Here is a 16,962-nt window from a genome sequence, read left to right as displayed (position 1 = left end):
CCTGTAAAGTTTAGATTTTAAGTGCGTAACCCGAACATACCAAAAGAGGGAGGCAGTCTCCACTAAGTGAAACAAGTTTCCACGCACCCAAACTTAACACACTTTTTTCCTTTTGTTGGTAACAGATATTTCTAGATAGTGGAAGACAGTGACAAAGTGTGCACCTCTCTGTAGTTATTTAAGAAAAACACAGAAATGTTTGACCGCATAAACCGCATGATTTAGAATATTTAACGTTGTTAAAAGAGTTGTCATGTCTGCGCAAATTGTTTCTACATTCATGGAATATTAGATTGTGTTTCTGTATCGTATACTTAATGGTTTGATCGCACACTCTAATATGATGAATAAAGTTGTATAAAAGTACTTCTCGTGTGACTCACGGGACTCCGTGAAGGACCCCTGAGACTCCCCGCAGGCATGTGAGCAAGCGGAGCGCGCTGTGATTGTGCTCCGGCCATTCATCTCTTGGAGGGGAGGAGTCAGAGGAGCCGGAGGGGTCAAAACAAAATGTGTGTCCCCCGTCGCCGAACATGATTTCCGCCCTAATCCGGTGCCGTCCTGAGTGTGTCTGTGAGGAGGATTTAAATGGACTGTGAAACGAGGCTGAGCTGATTGTTGTGACTGCCTGCTCTCCGCCTGTCGCTGCTCGCAGCCTGAACCGAAGCAGAGGATGGATGGAAACTTCTCCGCGGCTGTAGTCCTGTCAGCAGCCCTGCTCTGCGCCGCGGTGCCATCCTCAGCAGCCTTCCTGGAGCCTTACGACCTTTTATATGACAATGGGGTGCAGGCATTTTACAACAACGACTATGAGAATGTGGTGCGCTACATGGAGGGCGCGCTCAGCAGCTATAGAGATGTCCGGCGCACCAAAGTCCGGTGCCGGCTGAGGTGCCAGGACCAGCATCCGTTTGAGGAAAGCTTCTCGGACCTGCGCTTCTTCGATGTGGTGCTGCGCAGAGGAGCGTGTATGAACAAATGCATCGAGGAGAAGGTCGGCACGCAGTCTGTGCACAAAGTCAGCGAGGATGTGGTGCAGGACTTCAACAGGAGGATCCCCTACAATTACCTGCAGCTGGCTTATCAGAAGGTAAGAGCGTGTAACCGGGTCTGTGTGAGAACTGCCCGTCCTGCATCTGACCTGCAGCATTCTTCATCAGCTGCTGCTGCTGCCAAGCAGCGAGATGCAGACCGGTCAGTGCTGCACTCTGACACTGTTAGTTTGGCATGTGCACAGTTAGACAGGGGACTTACAGTAAGAGACACATTTGTCTTTAACTTCTGCTGCTTTGCAGTCAGATAATGTAAAGCAGAGACTCCCACAGGGCAGCATCAGGGCCTTCAATAAGGGGACAACTGTATTTTATGATAAAAAAAATAAACAATTAGGAAAAACTTTAATCTATCTTTAACACCAGAATCCAATATTGAGATTAATGGTAAATGTATCAAAAGCTTAAACATAAGCCTGTAACTTGGATTAAAGTCTCACTATTGAGCAAAATACACATCAGAGCTAAATGCATTAGAGCATATTTTATACTGTATGATAACCATCATCAGCTTCTATAGAAGCCTAACACATGGTTGTCATGGTGAATCAGACACAGCTGTAGGTCTTCTTTAAAACTGATACAGAGGGGACACAGGGACATGCTTCTGCCTCTAACTGTGTTTGTGTACACAGCAACAGTTTTTAGCTCCTCTCTGTGTCCCCACATCATCAGTGTGTTTATTAAAAGTTTAAGTTCCACATCCGAGTGCGCCGCAGGAACAAATTCAGTGCAGTTTTTCATTATTGCAGTCCTTATTAAGGCGGAGGTGAATTGTTTACACTCATACACATTTCTAAAACCAAAAAAGAGCGCCTCATCTTTTGGCGCAGTGTTTGGTGAGTGTGAGGCGTGGGAACTATCTCCAAAGAGGAAGATAAGATAGGAGTGAGAGCTGGAAACAAAGTGTAATATTATGCTGCTTTTGTCCCCCAGCAGGAAGTACGTTTGATGTGTCTGAAAGTATTTGCCACGAGTTTTGACTGCATGGTTTCACACAGCTATAAACAACACTGTGTGTTTGTATTCAATGAGCCTCATAGAAGGATTTTTCCCAGCTAGATAGTTATGCTTCAGGATTTTGTTTCCTTTTTTGTAAATATAACAGTAACTTTTTTGACCAGTGAAAAGAAAGGAAGGTACACACACTCGCTCTCATGGCAGCTTCTGGACTCTTTTAGTTTGGATGGTTGCAGTTCAAATTATGTTTAATTATGATGCAGGGGTAATGGTAGAAATTTTTTGTACAGTTTCTTTCTACATATACACTCTGCTGCATCTTGGGAATGAGGATGCTGTAACAGGTGTCAGTGTAGAACACCAGCAGCAGCCATCATGTTGTCTCCAGGCCGCAATGAGACGACTTTCTTGGCAGCTGAATACTCTGATGTTGATGTTTCCACAGTTTTGATTGATCTTTTGTTTCTGGTTGGAAGTGATGGAAGTGACCACAACTTATCAATCACCTCTCAGAAAGGATCAGGTCAGGCTGCAGAATTTTCTTCTTGATAGAGTCAAGCTGGAGAGTCAGCACAGCCTCCTCCTCACATGTACCTGAGAGGCCCTGTCCTGCTGACTGCAGTCCAGCTGCAAATGCCTGGGTGATGACACACTGCTTCCACCCCTCAGAAGTGGTAGGAAGTTTATCAGTGCTGTCGGTGTCTGCGGTTGAAGGTTCCTCCACAGTTTTTCTGAATCAGCAGACTTCCGAGCTGCAGCTGATGTACTCGTAAAAAGTGCTTGCTGCTGTCTAGACATTAGCCTTACACACAGATGCTCGTCCAGCTGTAAAAATATGACGAAGATTTTGTGCAAATAGCCGTGATTTCTCTAACATCTGTTTGGAGAAAAAAGTGGCACATTGTGTTCCTGAATGTTTGAGCAGTTCTTTATTTCGGCCGCTGTCGTGCTGCACTGTGTGTCTCCTGCTGATGTCTTTATGAACTGAATACATCAAGGCTGATGTCGATCTCAGAGAGGGTGGGCCGTCCCTTTAAGTCAGTCTGAGCACATCAGATGGGTCAGTGTGTGCGCCGGCATGTTTCTCAATGTGTATATGTGTACAGGTACCCTGACTCGCGAGTGGCTATGGGGGTACGTGGTGGTATATACGAAAATAAATAACATTCCAGCAGTATTTAACATTCCTGCGTCACACACCCACCTCCTGTCAGCCTCTGGCATAATGCTGCCTTTGGGCTTATTAGAAGAGGCTCCACAGTCACCAACTGTTCTCCTCACTCAGGCTGCTGCGTCTGTCCCTTACTCGCCCATCATTTAGCCTGGCAAATATTTTATTTTCCTGTTGTGGTCTGTTTGCTTTTCTAAAAAAAGCAGGACACGCCACCTTTTACAGGTATTAAAGGGAGACTTTTGTAGCTGCCTGTGTGCTGTAGCTCGATGGCCTCCAGTGATCTTCACCACTGCCCCACAGCTCTTGTTACAGTCACCCTACAGCAGAGCGATCAAAGTCCCTGAACTGCCCCCTCAGGGCCAGGAGAGATTGTATCTGTGCTGGGGCTACTCCTAATCTGAGGGGTCTCACAGTGCAGCTGTTCCAAGAAGGTTAATTCAGCACTGTTTACTCTGCTTATGAGAAAGTGAGTGAAAATCAGGTGAATGTAAATATCCAGGTACAAATTAAAAAAATTGTTCCAGCTGCTAACATTAAATGGACTGCATAAGCAATTTAGAAGTGTGCCAAAAACACAAATATTCTTGATGAGTTGCGGCCAAACAGAGCAACAAAACACACATCCTGGCTGTTTAAAAACACCCCCTCTCTGTGATTGTATCACACCTGCCTAAGTGTTTAAGTCATGGTGATTGGCTCAGGTGGAAGTCTGTGTGAATAGGAGGCGGAATGGTGTAAACTTTTAGGTCTTTAAGACACAACAGCAAAACATTCGAGACATAATAAAGTTAAGATGAGGGGAAGAAAATAGGCTTAACATGTGGCTTTACAACATTTTTATTTCCCAAGACTTCCAGCTGTTATCCAGTCCATGGCATACATGTTTATGGAGCAGGAGGCTTATGATGTTGTGTAATAATCCTGCTGATGTTCAATGTGACTCCAGATCTGACAGCAGATGGGACATAAGCAGCACTAGTTAAATGAAGCTGAGCAGCGTGAATGATGGAAACTTCGCCTGGAATTAGGGTTAGGGGTCAGATTTAAATCCTCCTAATCAAGGTTTAATTTTCTGGTAACATAAGAGAGAGCAGTTTTCTCATGATTTGACACAAGCACTCACAGCATGATGCCAAATGGTGATGCTGGGTCCGAACCCCCCTGATGATGTGAACCTATTTTGTAATTTCCTCTTCCACTCATTTGTGATTTCCTTTGTGAATAAGATGATTTAAATTACAGCACAGCAGGCAGCCTGGGAATCAGGCCGCAGTTAAAGAGGTTTGGTGTGTAGGCAGTATGTTAGATGAGAAACTGACAGATAATTAGCCAAACATAGCAAAAAATAACAGCCCCGGCTGCTCTGTGTGGTGAATGTCTGTTTTAAGTTGTAGGCTTCCACATCAGCTTGAAACCTGGGGAGGAATGTTGGACATGGAACATTTTTAGAACAGATTCTGTTATGATAGTGTGTGTTTGTGTGCTAGATAGGAATGGCTGATTTTATTATCATCTGCAGCTAATAATGAAGGGATTGAAGGGTTCAGGCCCTCACAGAGTGAGTTCTGCTCAAAGTAAAAACACTGTCATTTGCTCTGGTTGCATGCTGCCAAGTCAGATTTATGTGTTTTGTGTATCCACGGGGTCATTTTGCGGTTTTTGGAAAGTGACCCAGAACCTGGCGGGATGAAAAATCAGCTCTCAGTTGTCAGTCAAAGTCCACCCAGCATTACTACAATATAATACAAGGAGTGACCTAAGGTAGAATGAGCCATTTATAGAATACATAACATTTTTTAGCATTGTGGCCTACATTTAAACACATAGTGATCATCATTGAGGAAACCATCACTGTGATGGCACACCTCACTGATTTAGCTTTCTTGTTGTTTCAGGTGTTTTGATTGTTCTCTCATGTCTGGCTGGGAGCGGTGGCTCCAGGGCTTATCTCTGGTTTTACCACACTTTAGTCCTTTGGCGTAGATAATTGCACGAACCTACTGTTGGGAGATATGCAGCTCTGTTGCCAATGTACCGTTAATGATCTGTGGTCTCCTGTGTGGTGTTCAGCCATTAAGGCTCTGTCTGCCACATTTGAAACCAGCAGTCACTGTAAGAGGAAGCACCTTCCTCTGCTGTTGCCAGCATGTCCCCATGGGTGATAAAAGATTGGGTGGATGACTGATGTTATCATTTTTCTCAAGAACGGCTGACAGAAATACCACAAAAGTTGGAAACTTCAAACTTACTGCATAATCACTCAAAGAAGTGAACAGCACGCTCAGGAAACAAGTGCTATAGCTGGTAAATCATCTCCTTGTATCTCAGGCCACGACCTTATCAATCATCAAACTTAAGTGAGAACAGCCAGTATGGCTTCTACGTGGGGTTAAAACAACATCTTGAAGTCTCTTCTGGTCGGCTGGCAGTCTTTCATGGCAGCCAGGCTGGATGTATTCATTAAACCACAATACATAAAGTGTCAATGTGTAAGGCTCTGGTTGGTGGATTTTGTTACCTTTGCCTGGTTCAGTATTACACAACAAAGACAAAATTTCCAGGAAAACAAATAGCATGTGTTATATCTTAATGATAATGAAAAGCAGGTGAGCATGGTAAGAAGATATTGCATTACTGCAGTCTGTCTTTAGGGGTCAAAACTTTCCACACACCTGCTCTGTCATTAGCCTGCTCCCCTGGCCCCGCTAACCTAGCGTGCAGTGCTGTGCTTTGCCCAGGCGATCAGACATTGTGGCACTTGGCTGTGCCAAAAGTCTTCTGCATGACTGGATTTGAGTGGATAACGCATCACAGGAATGCGGGGGCATGCTGTTGCACCTATATTGTTCTCGCCCTGATTAACAATTAAACGGCTGCAAGAGAGGACAGGCAGGCGAAGGATCAAAAACACTGCAGCGGTTTATGAGCAGAGGCGCGGCAGGTTGTGAAAGCGAGGCTGGCTTGGCTCACAGGTGACTTTGGTAAGTGCTGACGTCTTCAGAAGTGTCATTGAATCCAAACAGAACAACAGACAGGCCAGAAGTAGAAGCTGACGGCAATCAAGAAACTTTGATTTCACTTCCAAACTCTCGTTTTTGATCACTTGAAATATGAATCACGGTGACTGCATCATGGCCACAGTTTAATCCTTATTTATGGAAGATCACAATATCCTCAATGTCACAAAAAAGGGAGGATTTGGACCAAGATTCACTGTCAAGATCCAACCAGCTGCAGAACAGCATTAAGACATATGTGCATGTTGTTTTTTTGTTTTTCAGTAATTGAAGGGTTGGCAGTGAGGACAGCTGGTGTTACTACAGATCTGTGTTTGCATTTGTGCCTCTAAATTCTGATTGTGTGTGTGTGTATTATTCGTGTTGTTTGCTGATAATCAGTCTGGCCAAAGTCTCCTGGGTGTCTGAGTGTAGAAATCCGGGCTAGATGGAAAAAGTTGAGTTTGCCAGGCATCTGTTCAGCTTCACTAGTGACATCAAATATGCGTTGGCTACTGCAGGCCACAAGCAGAGACGGTCTCCATCTGTCATCTTTTTGTTTTTATTGAATACATGGAAAAATGTTTTTCTCATATCTGCATGCTAACTGTTTAAAAAAGAGTTTTCTGTGTGTGATGAATGTGTGGACTTTACAAGAAAAACACTCCAGTGAACTTTGGATGGTTTCAAGGATGTTGTTGTTAACAGAACATCTTAAGACAAACTGTTTACTGTCATTCCTGTGGAGGAGAAACAGAACCTTTTATGGGCTTATGAATGATACTAATGAGTGATGAGTTCATACATTCATAGGTGATGTGTAAATAGGAGAGGACAGGTGACTGTTCACTGACTGTCTGAGTGGGTGTTAATTTTCGTTTTTCCAAAATGTTCGGACACACGAGACCTCCAGCCAGTTCAGGTTCATCGTGAGTAGCTCAGTGTCCTTAGACTAAACACAGGTTTGGCTCTGACAGACGTGTTGGCGCAGATTGAAGCCAACCTTTAAGCCCACACAAAAAGTAAAATCTTCAGGTTTTGAGGTATCCCATATCCACCTCGCAGCTTATTCTGAACAGCCCTGAGCTATAAATTGTGCTGACGTCTCAGGTTGCTTCTGTTCTCTGTGGATCATTTCTGAGAAGCCGAGAGCTGTGGGCTGTGGAGTGGAAACCACAAAGAGGGGAGAGGGTACAGGAAGTCAAATCTGTTGTGAAAACACTGGAAAATGAAGTAGCTGTATAGTACTTTTTCTGATGTTTTTTGATTCTTTTGTCTTTCAGCAGATTTGATCAGACAGACACTGTGTGACTAGTGACAGCTCACTACTCAGCCAAGTTGAAACTAGTTTAAAGAGCTGTTTATAATTTCACAGAATTCCTTTAGGACAGGGGGGTTTGTGGAGGTTTAGGCCATGTGTAATCCATTTTTTCCACTTGGTGAAGCACACTTTTGCCACAGCTTGGCATGATGTGATGATGTGCGTTTTCACAGCACCCCCACAGCAGAAGGTAACTGATATGGTTGCGGTATTATGTTTGGGAGAAGAGCCGTACCACGATGGTCTCCACCCTCTCAACCAAGCTGTGTGGACATTAACTGGATCAGGTTGAGCAAGAGAAGTGCAAGGATGAAACTTCTCAGCTGTACTGGTGTTTCGGATCCAAAGAAGCTTGTGTTTGGTGCTGCTGCTGTTTGGTGTGTGAGTGTCACCCTGCAGCAAGGCATTGGTCAGATTTCTGGTAAGGTTAAAGATTTTCACAACATGTAAAAATAAAAAAAGGCAAACGTCTCCCACCTGTAAGTCACTTTTTTGCCATTTTCTTGGCTGTCATGGCGATGACTCTTTACAGGGATGGTTGTTTCTGTTGCTCTAAAATTAGTCAATTTTCTGGTGCAGTTATGGATTCTTTTGGGCCAACATAGACAAGAAATCCCTTTAGATGGATATTTATCTTTTTTAATTCTAATACAAATTCTTGTCTAGATGTGCTTCACAGGAAAAAAAATCATTCATATTCTCAGGGCAGTTAGTTTGCCTTTTTGACCCCACAGCTGTTTCCTGTGAAATTCAATTAGAAGTGTTGATTGTTTATGCAGCCTCACTCTGCTGTCGTCAGCCTGCAGGGCGAGGTTTCACATGGTGACTGTGCGCTCCTGTGGCACTGTTAAAGTGAAAGAGATGGAGCGAGCTGGGTGGATGTTGGATATTATTTCCATCAGAAGGCCAACAAGGTGAAGCCTGAGGTGTACTTCGGCCACGTTCTGCTTGTCTTGCATTACAGATGTTCCGCTAAAGATAATCACACCATAAAGAGACGGCTCTTTGAATCCGCCCTGTGCTACACATCACCACGTGTAACAGCTGGCATGGAAACTCCTCTCTATTTCCAATTTGCACTCAGCCCCTCTTCCTGCCTTGTGCCTGCCAAAAGAATAATTCATCATAGAGGCCCTTAATGCCAGGATTTCCATTGATTATCCCCTGCTGCTGAGTCCTGCATATCTTTTTTTGTCTTTAGAGAGCTTTTCCCCTGCAGGTAGTGTTTTACCTATATAGAGCACAGGAGAGGGTCGTTTTCATGATCCTGTGTTGACCTGACCCCCAGTTGACTCTGGCCTCTCAGCATCTCCACATCTGGTTCAGATCTCTGAATTGCAGCTAATAACAGTGTTAAACGGCGTTCGGCACAAGGGGCCACAGACGCGTCTGTCTGCTTTATCAAAGGACCAAGAGAAAGTGAGTTTTTTTTTTTCCCTTGGTTGAACCATTACATCATCTAAATAATTAGAGGTCCTTTTTCTGTGACATCATGGCTAAGAGCTGCTTCATAACCTCAAATCACCCCTTGATACTGTTCTAATGGACTTCCCTCTGAGCAGCAGGAAGATATCAGCATCATCTGCAGAGTGAGATCAGTTTCACTTCTGCTGGCTCCTCTTCTGTTTTAAAGATCAGCAGAACTGATTAATGCAGTAAAAGTGAGACAGAAGGAGTTGACACTTCTTGGCATGGAAAAATAAAAGACTTCAAAACAACTTAATTATCGGTCTAACAGAATTTGTCTGCTCAAAGCTGGCTGCAGTTGTTACCTTGATAAATAAGTAACTAATTATTGTAGCAATTATTTAGGTCACTTTTTGTGTGACAGCTTTATTCATTGCTTACACAGATATTAGCATTAATACCTGGTGAAAGTTACATAACATTTATTTTAGTCTCTTAAAAAGCAACACTGAGGTAACTCTTATCCAGCGCTGCTTAAACGATGACAGGTGGATTTAGAGACTGAAGAACGGCACATGTCACAGACAAATGTACACCAGAAAGAGATTAGTGTGAGCACTCGAGTGTCATGTTTACATCACTGCCAGTCTGTGCTGGGGTCATTAAATACATGTGAATAATGATCTGTTTCCACACTGGACTATCTTCAGTGTGAAAAGGTAAACTCAGCACTCATTCCCAGGTCAAAGGACTGTGCAGTCTCAGCTCCTGTTCTTAATTTGCTGCAATAGAAACATGACTCCACACAGACTTTTGCCTCTTTCTCTGTAGCTGGTACAACACACTTCCATCTGTGCCACAAATGTCATCATGTCTTTAATCAATTATAATCATTTACATAATCATTTCTGTATAAAATCTAGCTAGAATGAATTACACTCTTTTCCACTGAAGCGAGAGTGAAACTCTAAAGCTGCAGCCCATAAAAATTAACACGATGGACTGTTTCATGAGTGGAAACGGGGTTAATGCTCTCCTACTGTACACACAAGAAGTCATATGACCCATTGCCAACATACAGAATCTGTATATTAAACCTGAAGAATAATTTTTAAGATGACTGCAATCTGACCTACATACAGTCACATTATGTTCCTCTGAGTGTGGCAGCACAGTGTTAGTTTGTGCTCTGTGTTCTGCCCAGAACTGTAAAAGTTATTCACGGCCCATTTTTTCCAGAATGCCATGTGTATTTAAGTGTTGTGATGGTTTAATGCCAAATGTGATGGAGTACATGGTGAAAAACAACCCTGTGGCACCAGAACTGATGAGCACCGAGCCGGGTTTGCATGAGTTTTATGTAGTAAAAATGATTTGTCCTGTTTGTAATATTTTACATTTATAAGACTTCCATGTTGTAACCGCTGCACTGTGAGCTTTCCTACATCTGGGCTCACTTTGTTTCACCATGCAACACTGATGCTGCTGAGGATGATGTAAAGTGATTTACTTATGTCTCACCCAAAGTGTCTGATTACACTACATGTCCAGGCTCATTTTACACCAACTTCTCTGGGCCGTTTGGATGTTTATGTTCAACGCTGTTTGGCCGCTTAGTAATGAGACATTTAAGTGCACATTGGGACTAGTTAATGTAAAGCACTCAAAGTTCTGCCCCACCACCCCCACCCCCACTGAAGAATGTAAACTTTTCAGCTGTGACTGTGAGAGAAACAACTTCAGAGCTGCCACTTCAAGACGATGTATTATACCCCTGTAAACCACATGCGCTCGGCGACAGGGAAGACATCAGTCTTCCTGACTACCTACATGCAGATGTGATCATTTGTGTCAAAATAAACGCTTCCTACTGCTGTAATCATAAACAATATGCCACAGCCAAGGCCAGTTGGAAGACTGTGTGGCATCCATGCTGAGGGTTTCCTATGTAAGCCTGGATGTGTCTGCTCTGTGTTTATACCCAGTTATTGTTTCGTCCTTGAAGCCACTTGATCGTGCTGTCTCTGGTTCCTGTTTGTTAAAGCCCAAAGTTCTGTTTATATAGATATAGTGGAGGCTCTCAGAAAGACAGGAGAGGAATGCCAGTCAGTGTCACTGGTGACCTGTCCAGGGTGTACCCCGCCTCTCACCCGTAGTTAGCTGGGAGAGGCTACAGCCCCCCTTGACCCAGCGGGTTAATGGATAATAGAGGCATGATCAGCGTCTGTTTTTTTTTAGCCTAAAATTTAAGTCCAGGTTCAAGTTCACGGTTTTGTATGCTGCCTTTTCCTCACAGTAATTATTCAAAATATCTAGATGGAAAAGCTAGATGAGCACTATGTTTGTTTGGCTGCTGTTCAGGATCTATTTTGAGGCTAATGTTGATTAATTTCTTAGAAACAGCAGCCGTGTCTCATCTCCTGCTGGAAAAATGAACATTTCTTTCTGCTGTGACGGCTCTGCATTACAGGAATTTAATAGAAACAGGATTATCCCTCTGTATTGTTGTCTGCTGTGGAAACATGGCCTGTAAAACAGACTTGACAGGCCTCTTAATTTAGCAGACAAAATACTTGGAGTGCTTTCGTGCGCTTTCGAGGTATTTATAGAATGTAAGTCCACTAGAAGGACAAAGTTGTCCTCCCCTGTCCTGACCAGTCCTACACTAGTTTGAACTGCTGCCATGTTTTTTGTTTTTGTTTTTGTTTTTGCAAAGAGCTGCAGTTTGCTTCACATGTAACAGCGCTGCAAGCACAGTAAAACATATAATTAGACATTTTATCTCAATTGTGAGGTTTGCTTGTGTGATTTGTGTTTTTACTTCCTTAGAGTGTTGTTTTGAATCTGTATTTACTTAGTTACCATCTGACTGATACTTAGAATCAACATGAATTGATTATATTGAACAGAGCACGCTGACTTAGACATACATCTTAACTCTGCGTGACAGTTTAAAAATCCTGCGGTAATATTTATACCTCTTCATTCCTCATGGATGATGAGCATTTAATTGTGTTTACTGGCGTAGACTCAAAAATGCTGTGATGTTGTGTAATAGTGCTGTTGAGTGGTGCAGATGGAAATGTGGATAAGGAAGCCATCAATGCACCTTTTGTACACATAATGCTGTATATAGAAATCTGGTATAACATCTGTGAAACAACCACATCTGTGTTATACTGCCGTCTCCTCGTATGTCGGCGTCGGCGGGGTTTTCAGTGTAAAGCCAAAAACTCAAAGCAGATTTTTGACACAGCTCCTCTGACTCCGACAGTGTAGTTAGTTGGAATGAAGTTTAATTACAGGCACATCGTTCACACCACATCCATTCTCCCCCCTATCTACTATCTTTCTGTTCACATTCCCCTTCACAGTGGGTAATGGCCCACACACAAATAAACACAAAGAATAAGTGACAAATGTTGACAAGTTTGTGTTGTAGAACGAGGCAGCACTTCCAGTTTAAAACGTTTACAAAAAGTTTGTTTAGATTATTTATCATACACAGCCTGTTTCCACATCTTTCTGGTGGTGATGTGTGAAAGCAGAGCAGTGCACTGATCTGTTACACAAGCTTCTCTGATTTCTCACATTTCTGAGGGAACTCTAATGATACGCATCTGTTTCACAACAAGGCACACATACCGGAACACAGCAGGTACCATTTTAGTGCCACTTTTTAATGTACAGGGTAGTCGTATATAAGTACAAGTCCCCAAGCTGTCGCCAGACTGTGGTGGTGTGGTGTATTGATGCAGCGGGACGTTACAACAGCAACCAAAACCTTAAGCCAAGGTTGGTGTTTAAACCAAACTGAAACTCAATAAAGAAAACTAAATTCGACCACCACCCACCATTGCCTGAGTCCTCGGGCAAATGATTGCTTCTGTGATAGAAGGATATTGTGCAGACATACGTTTCACCTTCACTGGCTTCCTCAGAGGACTGTACAGTTTTTCCGTGGTGCTCTAAACTGCTGACGTCGTAGGAATCCTCAAGACAGATATTTCTTTTCATGTTGGGTTTACTAGTCAACCTCAAGTTCTTGTAAAGGAAAACCCAACATGTTTCCTTTTAATGGTCTAAATAAAGCCCTGTGTGGTAGTGCTAGTGGTTTTTGTTAATTATAGGTGTTGAGCCCTGAGAATATATCGCATGTTTGTGCCATATGTTTGTGAGACTGTGATGTTTGTTGGCACAGCTGAAGGAAATCATAAGCTGTGTACTGTAATTAAGCTAAATTCGCTGCTTTAAATGCGGCTCACACAAAATGAACCACATCTCATTAAGCTGTTGAATGTGAGCAGGGGAAAACATGTCCGTCATTCTGTTCGCTACTACTTCCTCACAGTGATAACTTACTGAAAGCGGGAGCAGGAGCTCACCTTGTGGGTCGGTTTCTAAGCAGCAGCAGCCAAGATACAAACAGAACCAGTGATGAGGCTGCTGCTCTGTGGGCTGCTGGATTTTAGCATCTGTTCATCAAAGAGGAATTTTTACATGGTTTGGGCTGAAAGCTGAATCTTAGAGTGTCTCATTTTGAGGAAATGAACGGTTAACTCCCCGTCATGTGGACGAGGTTTCTAAACAGTAGAGCCATTGTAGCGGTGCTTCATGACATCATGTAGATGTTGGACAGTAAACAGATGTCCTTTGTTATATATGAGTTATATATGCTTTGCGTTATTAGAATTTCATAGTGAAGTGATGTCTTATTGCTTTTATGAGTGGCAGCATGTCACCCTGTCTTGACAATGGTTTTGCCCGCTGTCATGACAACGGATCGTCATCGTTTTCTCTTGAAGTTTTTCTGTATGTAGTAGTGTATTCGTCCTTCTCTGCCTCCTTTGCAAAACTTTCCAGCTTGTGATGAATAAAGTATTTCTATTCTATTCTATTCTATTCTATTCTATTCTATTCTATTCTATTCTATTCTATTCTATCCTCCTGAACTCCAGTGTGGGCTCTGCTCTATCCAACAACAACAACACAGCTCTTTTTGTCCTCTCTCTTACTTGTGGTTTCACTAACGTGTAGGCATACAGTACACACAGTGAAGTCTCCGTCATCCTTGTGTGCCGTGCTTGTACAGTAGAGTCTGGCTGTGGTTAATGGCAGAGGCCGTGAGGTTTTGGTGCACCGACAGCTTGTTGGAGGCTGCATGTGCGGTGTCACAGATGCATAGCTGGGAGGCTCAGTAATGGGATGCACGAATGCCGCTTTGGCCTCAGACGTCATATTGCTGCCCGGGCAAAATGAGCTCATGTGAATTTGTGGTATTAAAACAGAATTACAGTTATGGATGATGTGATGTGATATGTGAAAAATAATTATTCAAATCTCACGACTGCTGTTTATTTATTTTCATACATGTGAGCCATTGAGATGGATGGCATGGTGGCTGTCCTAAAGTGAGGTATTCACCTTTAGAGTGACACTTAAGTGGGACTTATGTGTTGAGAGCCTGGTGTCTATTGTCTCCTGTAGGTCAACACACTGTGTGTCTCCGCCTGTCTGAGATTAAATGTTAAATGTTTGAAGGTTTTTTGGCCTGCTTTGTTTTTGTGAGTCCCAACACTTCCAGCTGTCATGGCTTAGTGGTGAAATTTATACTCACACACTCCTTCATGCTCCTGTGTTATCCTGCAGGCCTGAGACGTATGATTAAGTTCCTTACAAGAGACTTATTCCAACACTTGTGGAATGCTGCGCAGGCTCAGTGAAAGTTACACACACACACACACACACCCAACACCTCCTGCTTTGTAATTTAGGCATTGTTTGTGGAATTACCCCTATTTTGTAAGCGTGTTATTATGATGTTTTCACATGTGTTAAGTAGCCTCCATACCTCCTCAGGCTAACCGCAAGTCAGTCTGTTTTTCCAGTGACGCCATGGTGAAGAATGTGAGGTTCAGGTTTTATGGTCATTTCATTCTCTGCCTGTTTCCAACAATTATTTCTGTTCTCAGTGCCACACACACAATACACATCACTGCAATTCCTGGCATTACCATCCACCATGAAAACCCCAAACAAAAGATCTGTCACTAGATTATGACAGTATGTCTGTGGATTGCAGTCAGATCCTAATGAAGATAATGGAAACAGCAGTTGTGTGGCTGGAGGCTGCGTGGCTGGATGCCGCCTCAGATCCCGGGTGAATGGAGGCAGGAAGACGAGATGTGGAGAGAGAGAGAGAACGCTTGTTTCAGTCTCAGGGGCTCAGTATGAGACAGCTGTACACAGGGAGGAAATGAGGTCAGCCTGCACTCAGGGACTCACATTTAAGGAACTGCCTCCACACACATGACCAAAAATGATGATGCATTTACGCGGCTCTTTTCATCACATCTCCATGTTTGTGCACTGAGTACCATATATCTGCAGTATAACAAATGAAGTCTATGCAATTGAGCTGAAAAGACCTGACGTGGTGTGGTTCATAATGGGGGCCGAGCTCTCCTGAAAGTTTTGTTTTGGGAGGTCTGTTGGTGTTTTTTCCATCCTGATTGCTGGGGATTTCCTTTCCCCCCTCGGGACATCCTGTTATCTGAGCTGTGACTCAGTGGAAAGACCCCATGTCACTGACTGGACCTTTTCTTCCCCCTATATTACAGCAGCTGATTGATGCCGGTAATTTTTCTGATCTGAACTTCCACTTTGAAGGCCCTCCTTTCATTAAGCAGCATAGATGTAGTGTTTGATTAGCTAATGGGGTGGACTGTTAAGTTATTCAAAGTTTTTAGACGATAAGAAAAGCAGACAGATCAATCAGCTGTGAGCGGGATGACAGGTTTGTACAAGAGGGAATCAGTATGACAGGCCTAAGAAGTCTGTTCAACTGGTCCACTGTGTAACACAGCTTGTACCACCATGTGTGTTTCCTCTACACAGGAGGCCTTACAGGGCTGTTTTAGGGTAGAAACAATTACATACTGAGGGTATGTTACTTTCTGCCATTAAAATTGTGAGGCAGGACTTGGCACTGATTGGTTGAACTCCCATTTTGAGAAGGAGAAACCCATCAAAGGTGACACAGCAGCACAAAGATGGAAGAAATAAAGTAGAAAAATAAACCAACAATGACGTTGGATTATTATCATTTTCTCTGCTTATATAAAACACAGATCAATCAGTCATTATTTTGGCCTGACAACATTTATCTTGACAACTACTGGATAGTTCATGTTAAAAACCTTTTTGGACCAGATTGAGGTGTTCCTCCATCTGCATTGATTGATTCTTAACAAACTCTGGACAGTCAGGCAAAATGCCGCTGGTGCAGGATAAAGATATTCAGATGGTGGAAACAAAACTGACTGCAACACAGCTGGACCATGAAGAAGCCGTCCCCAGTAAAATCCCCTTGGCCATTTTTTCCTGAGTGACCTCATGTGGTGTTAGAAATATGCTCCTCTCATGTTGCAGTTTTAAGCAGATCACAGTCTACCTCTTAAGTCTGACCTTAGCTGTGTGTAAATCTATTTTTGCCCTCAGCTCCTACCTTACTCCTACTTAATAAAACATCGTGACAACATATTGGTCAAATCTGGAGTAATTAACATGACTGTGCTGCAGACTGACTGATAGAAATACAGGCTGGCTGTGCCCAAAGGCCTCCTGTTAAACAGCTGGGTGGGGGTGCAACTCTGGCCTCTCTGGTTAACATGTCAGTTTGTCATTTTCTTCTCCTCCCTAGAAACTCTCTAATTAATACAAGTTACACCCAAAATGTCCTTCAAAGCAGACGGGGGGTGCGTTCAGCGTGAAAGGAGACATCAAAGTTTGGAGGTGATTGGAGTATTGTAAGCAGATTTATATTTTAGCTTCATCTGTTCGCATGTAGCTTGTCTTTTCTTGTCTAAAAATCTGTGGTTTATGAGTAATCTTGTGTTATTGGACCTCCTGACTCACAGACCGAGTCTTGTCCAAGTTTAGCATCAGACATTTTCCTCTCTTCATTTCCTCCTTCACTTATGCTTATTATATCTCATTTTATGTCTGGGTCAGGATGTTGAGATCATTGTGTGTGTGTGTGGGGGGGGATTT

At 43.1% G+C, this 16,962-nt stretch overlaps 1 protein-coding gene across 1 annotated transcript in view; it reads left to right on the top strand.

Moving 5' to 3' along the window:
- The first annotated feature begins 482 nt into the window (after window positions 1-482).
- Window positions 483-16,962, top strand: part of p3h2 (prolyl 3-hydroxylase 2) — a 42,770-nt gene continuing 26,290 nt past the window's right edge. The window contains exon 1 of the mRNA XM_028403026.1: window positions 483-1,090. Coding sequence (XP_028258827.1) covers window positions 674-1,090 — 417 coding nt within the window. The 5' untranslated portion in view covers window positions 483-673. The remainder of the gene's footprint in view (window positions 1,091-16,962) is intronic.

This window comes from Parambassis ranga, chromosome 4 (genome assembly GCF_900634625.1).
Source record: "Parambassis ranga chromosome 4, fParRan2.1, whole genome shotgun sequence".
Classification (NCBI taxonomy): Eukaryota; Metazoa; Chordata; class Actinopteri; family Ambassidae; genus Parambassis; species Parambassis ranga.
The sequence above is the reverse complement of the archived record's forward strand: the minus strand, read 5'-3'. Positions and strand labels throughout refer to the sequence as shown.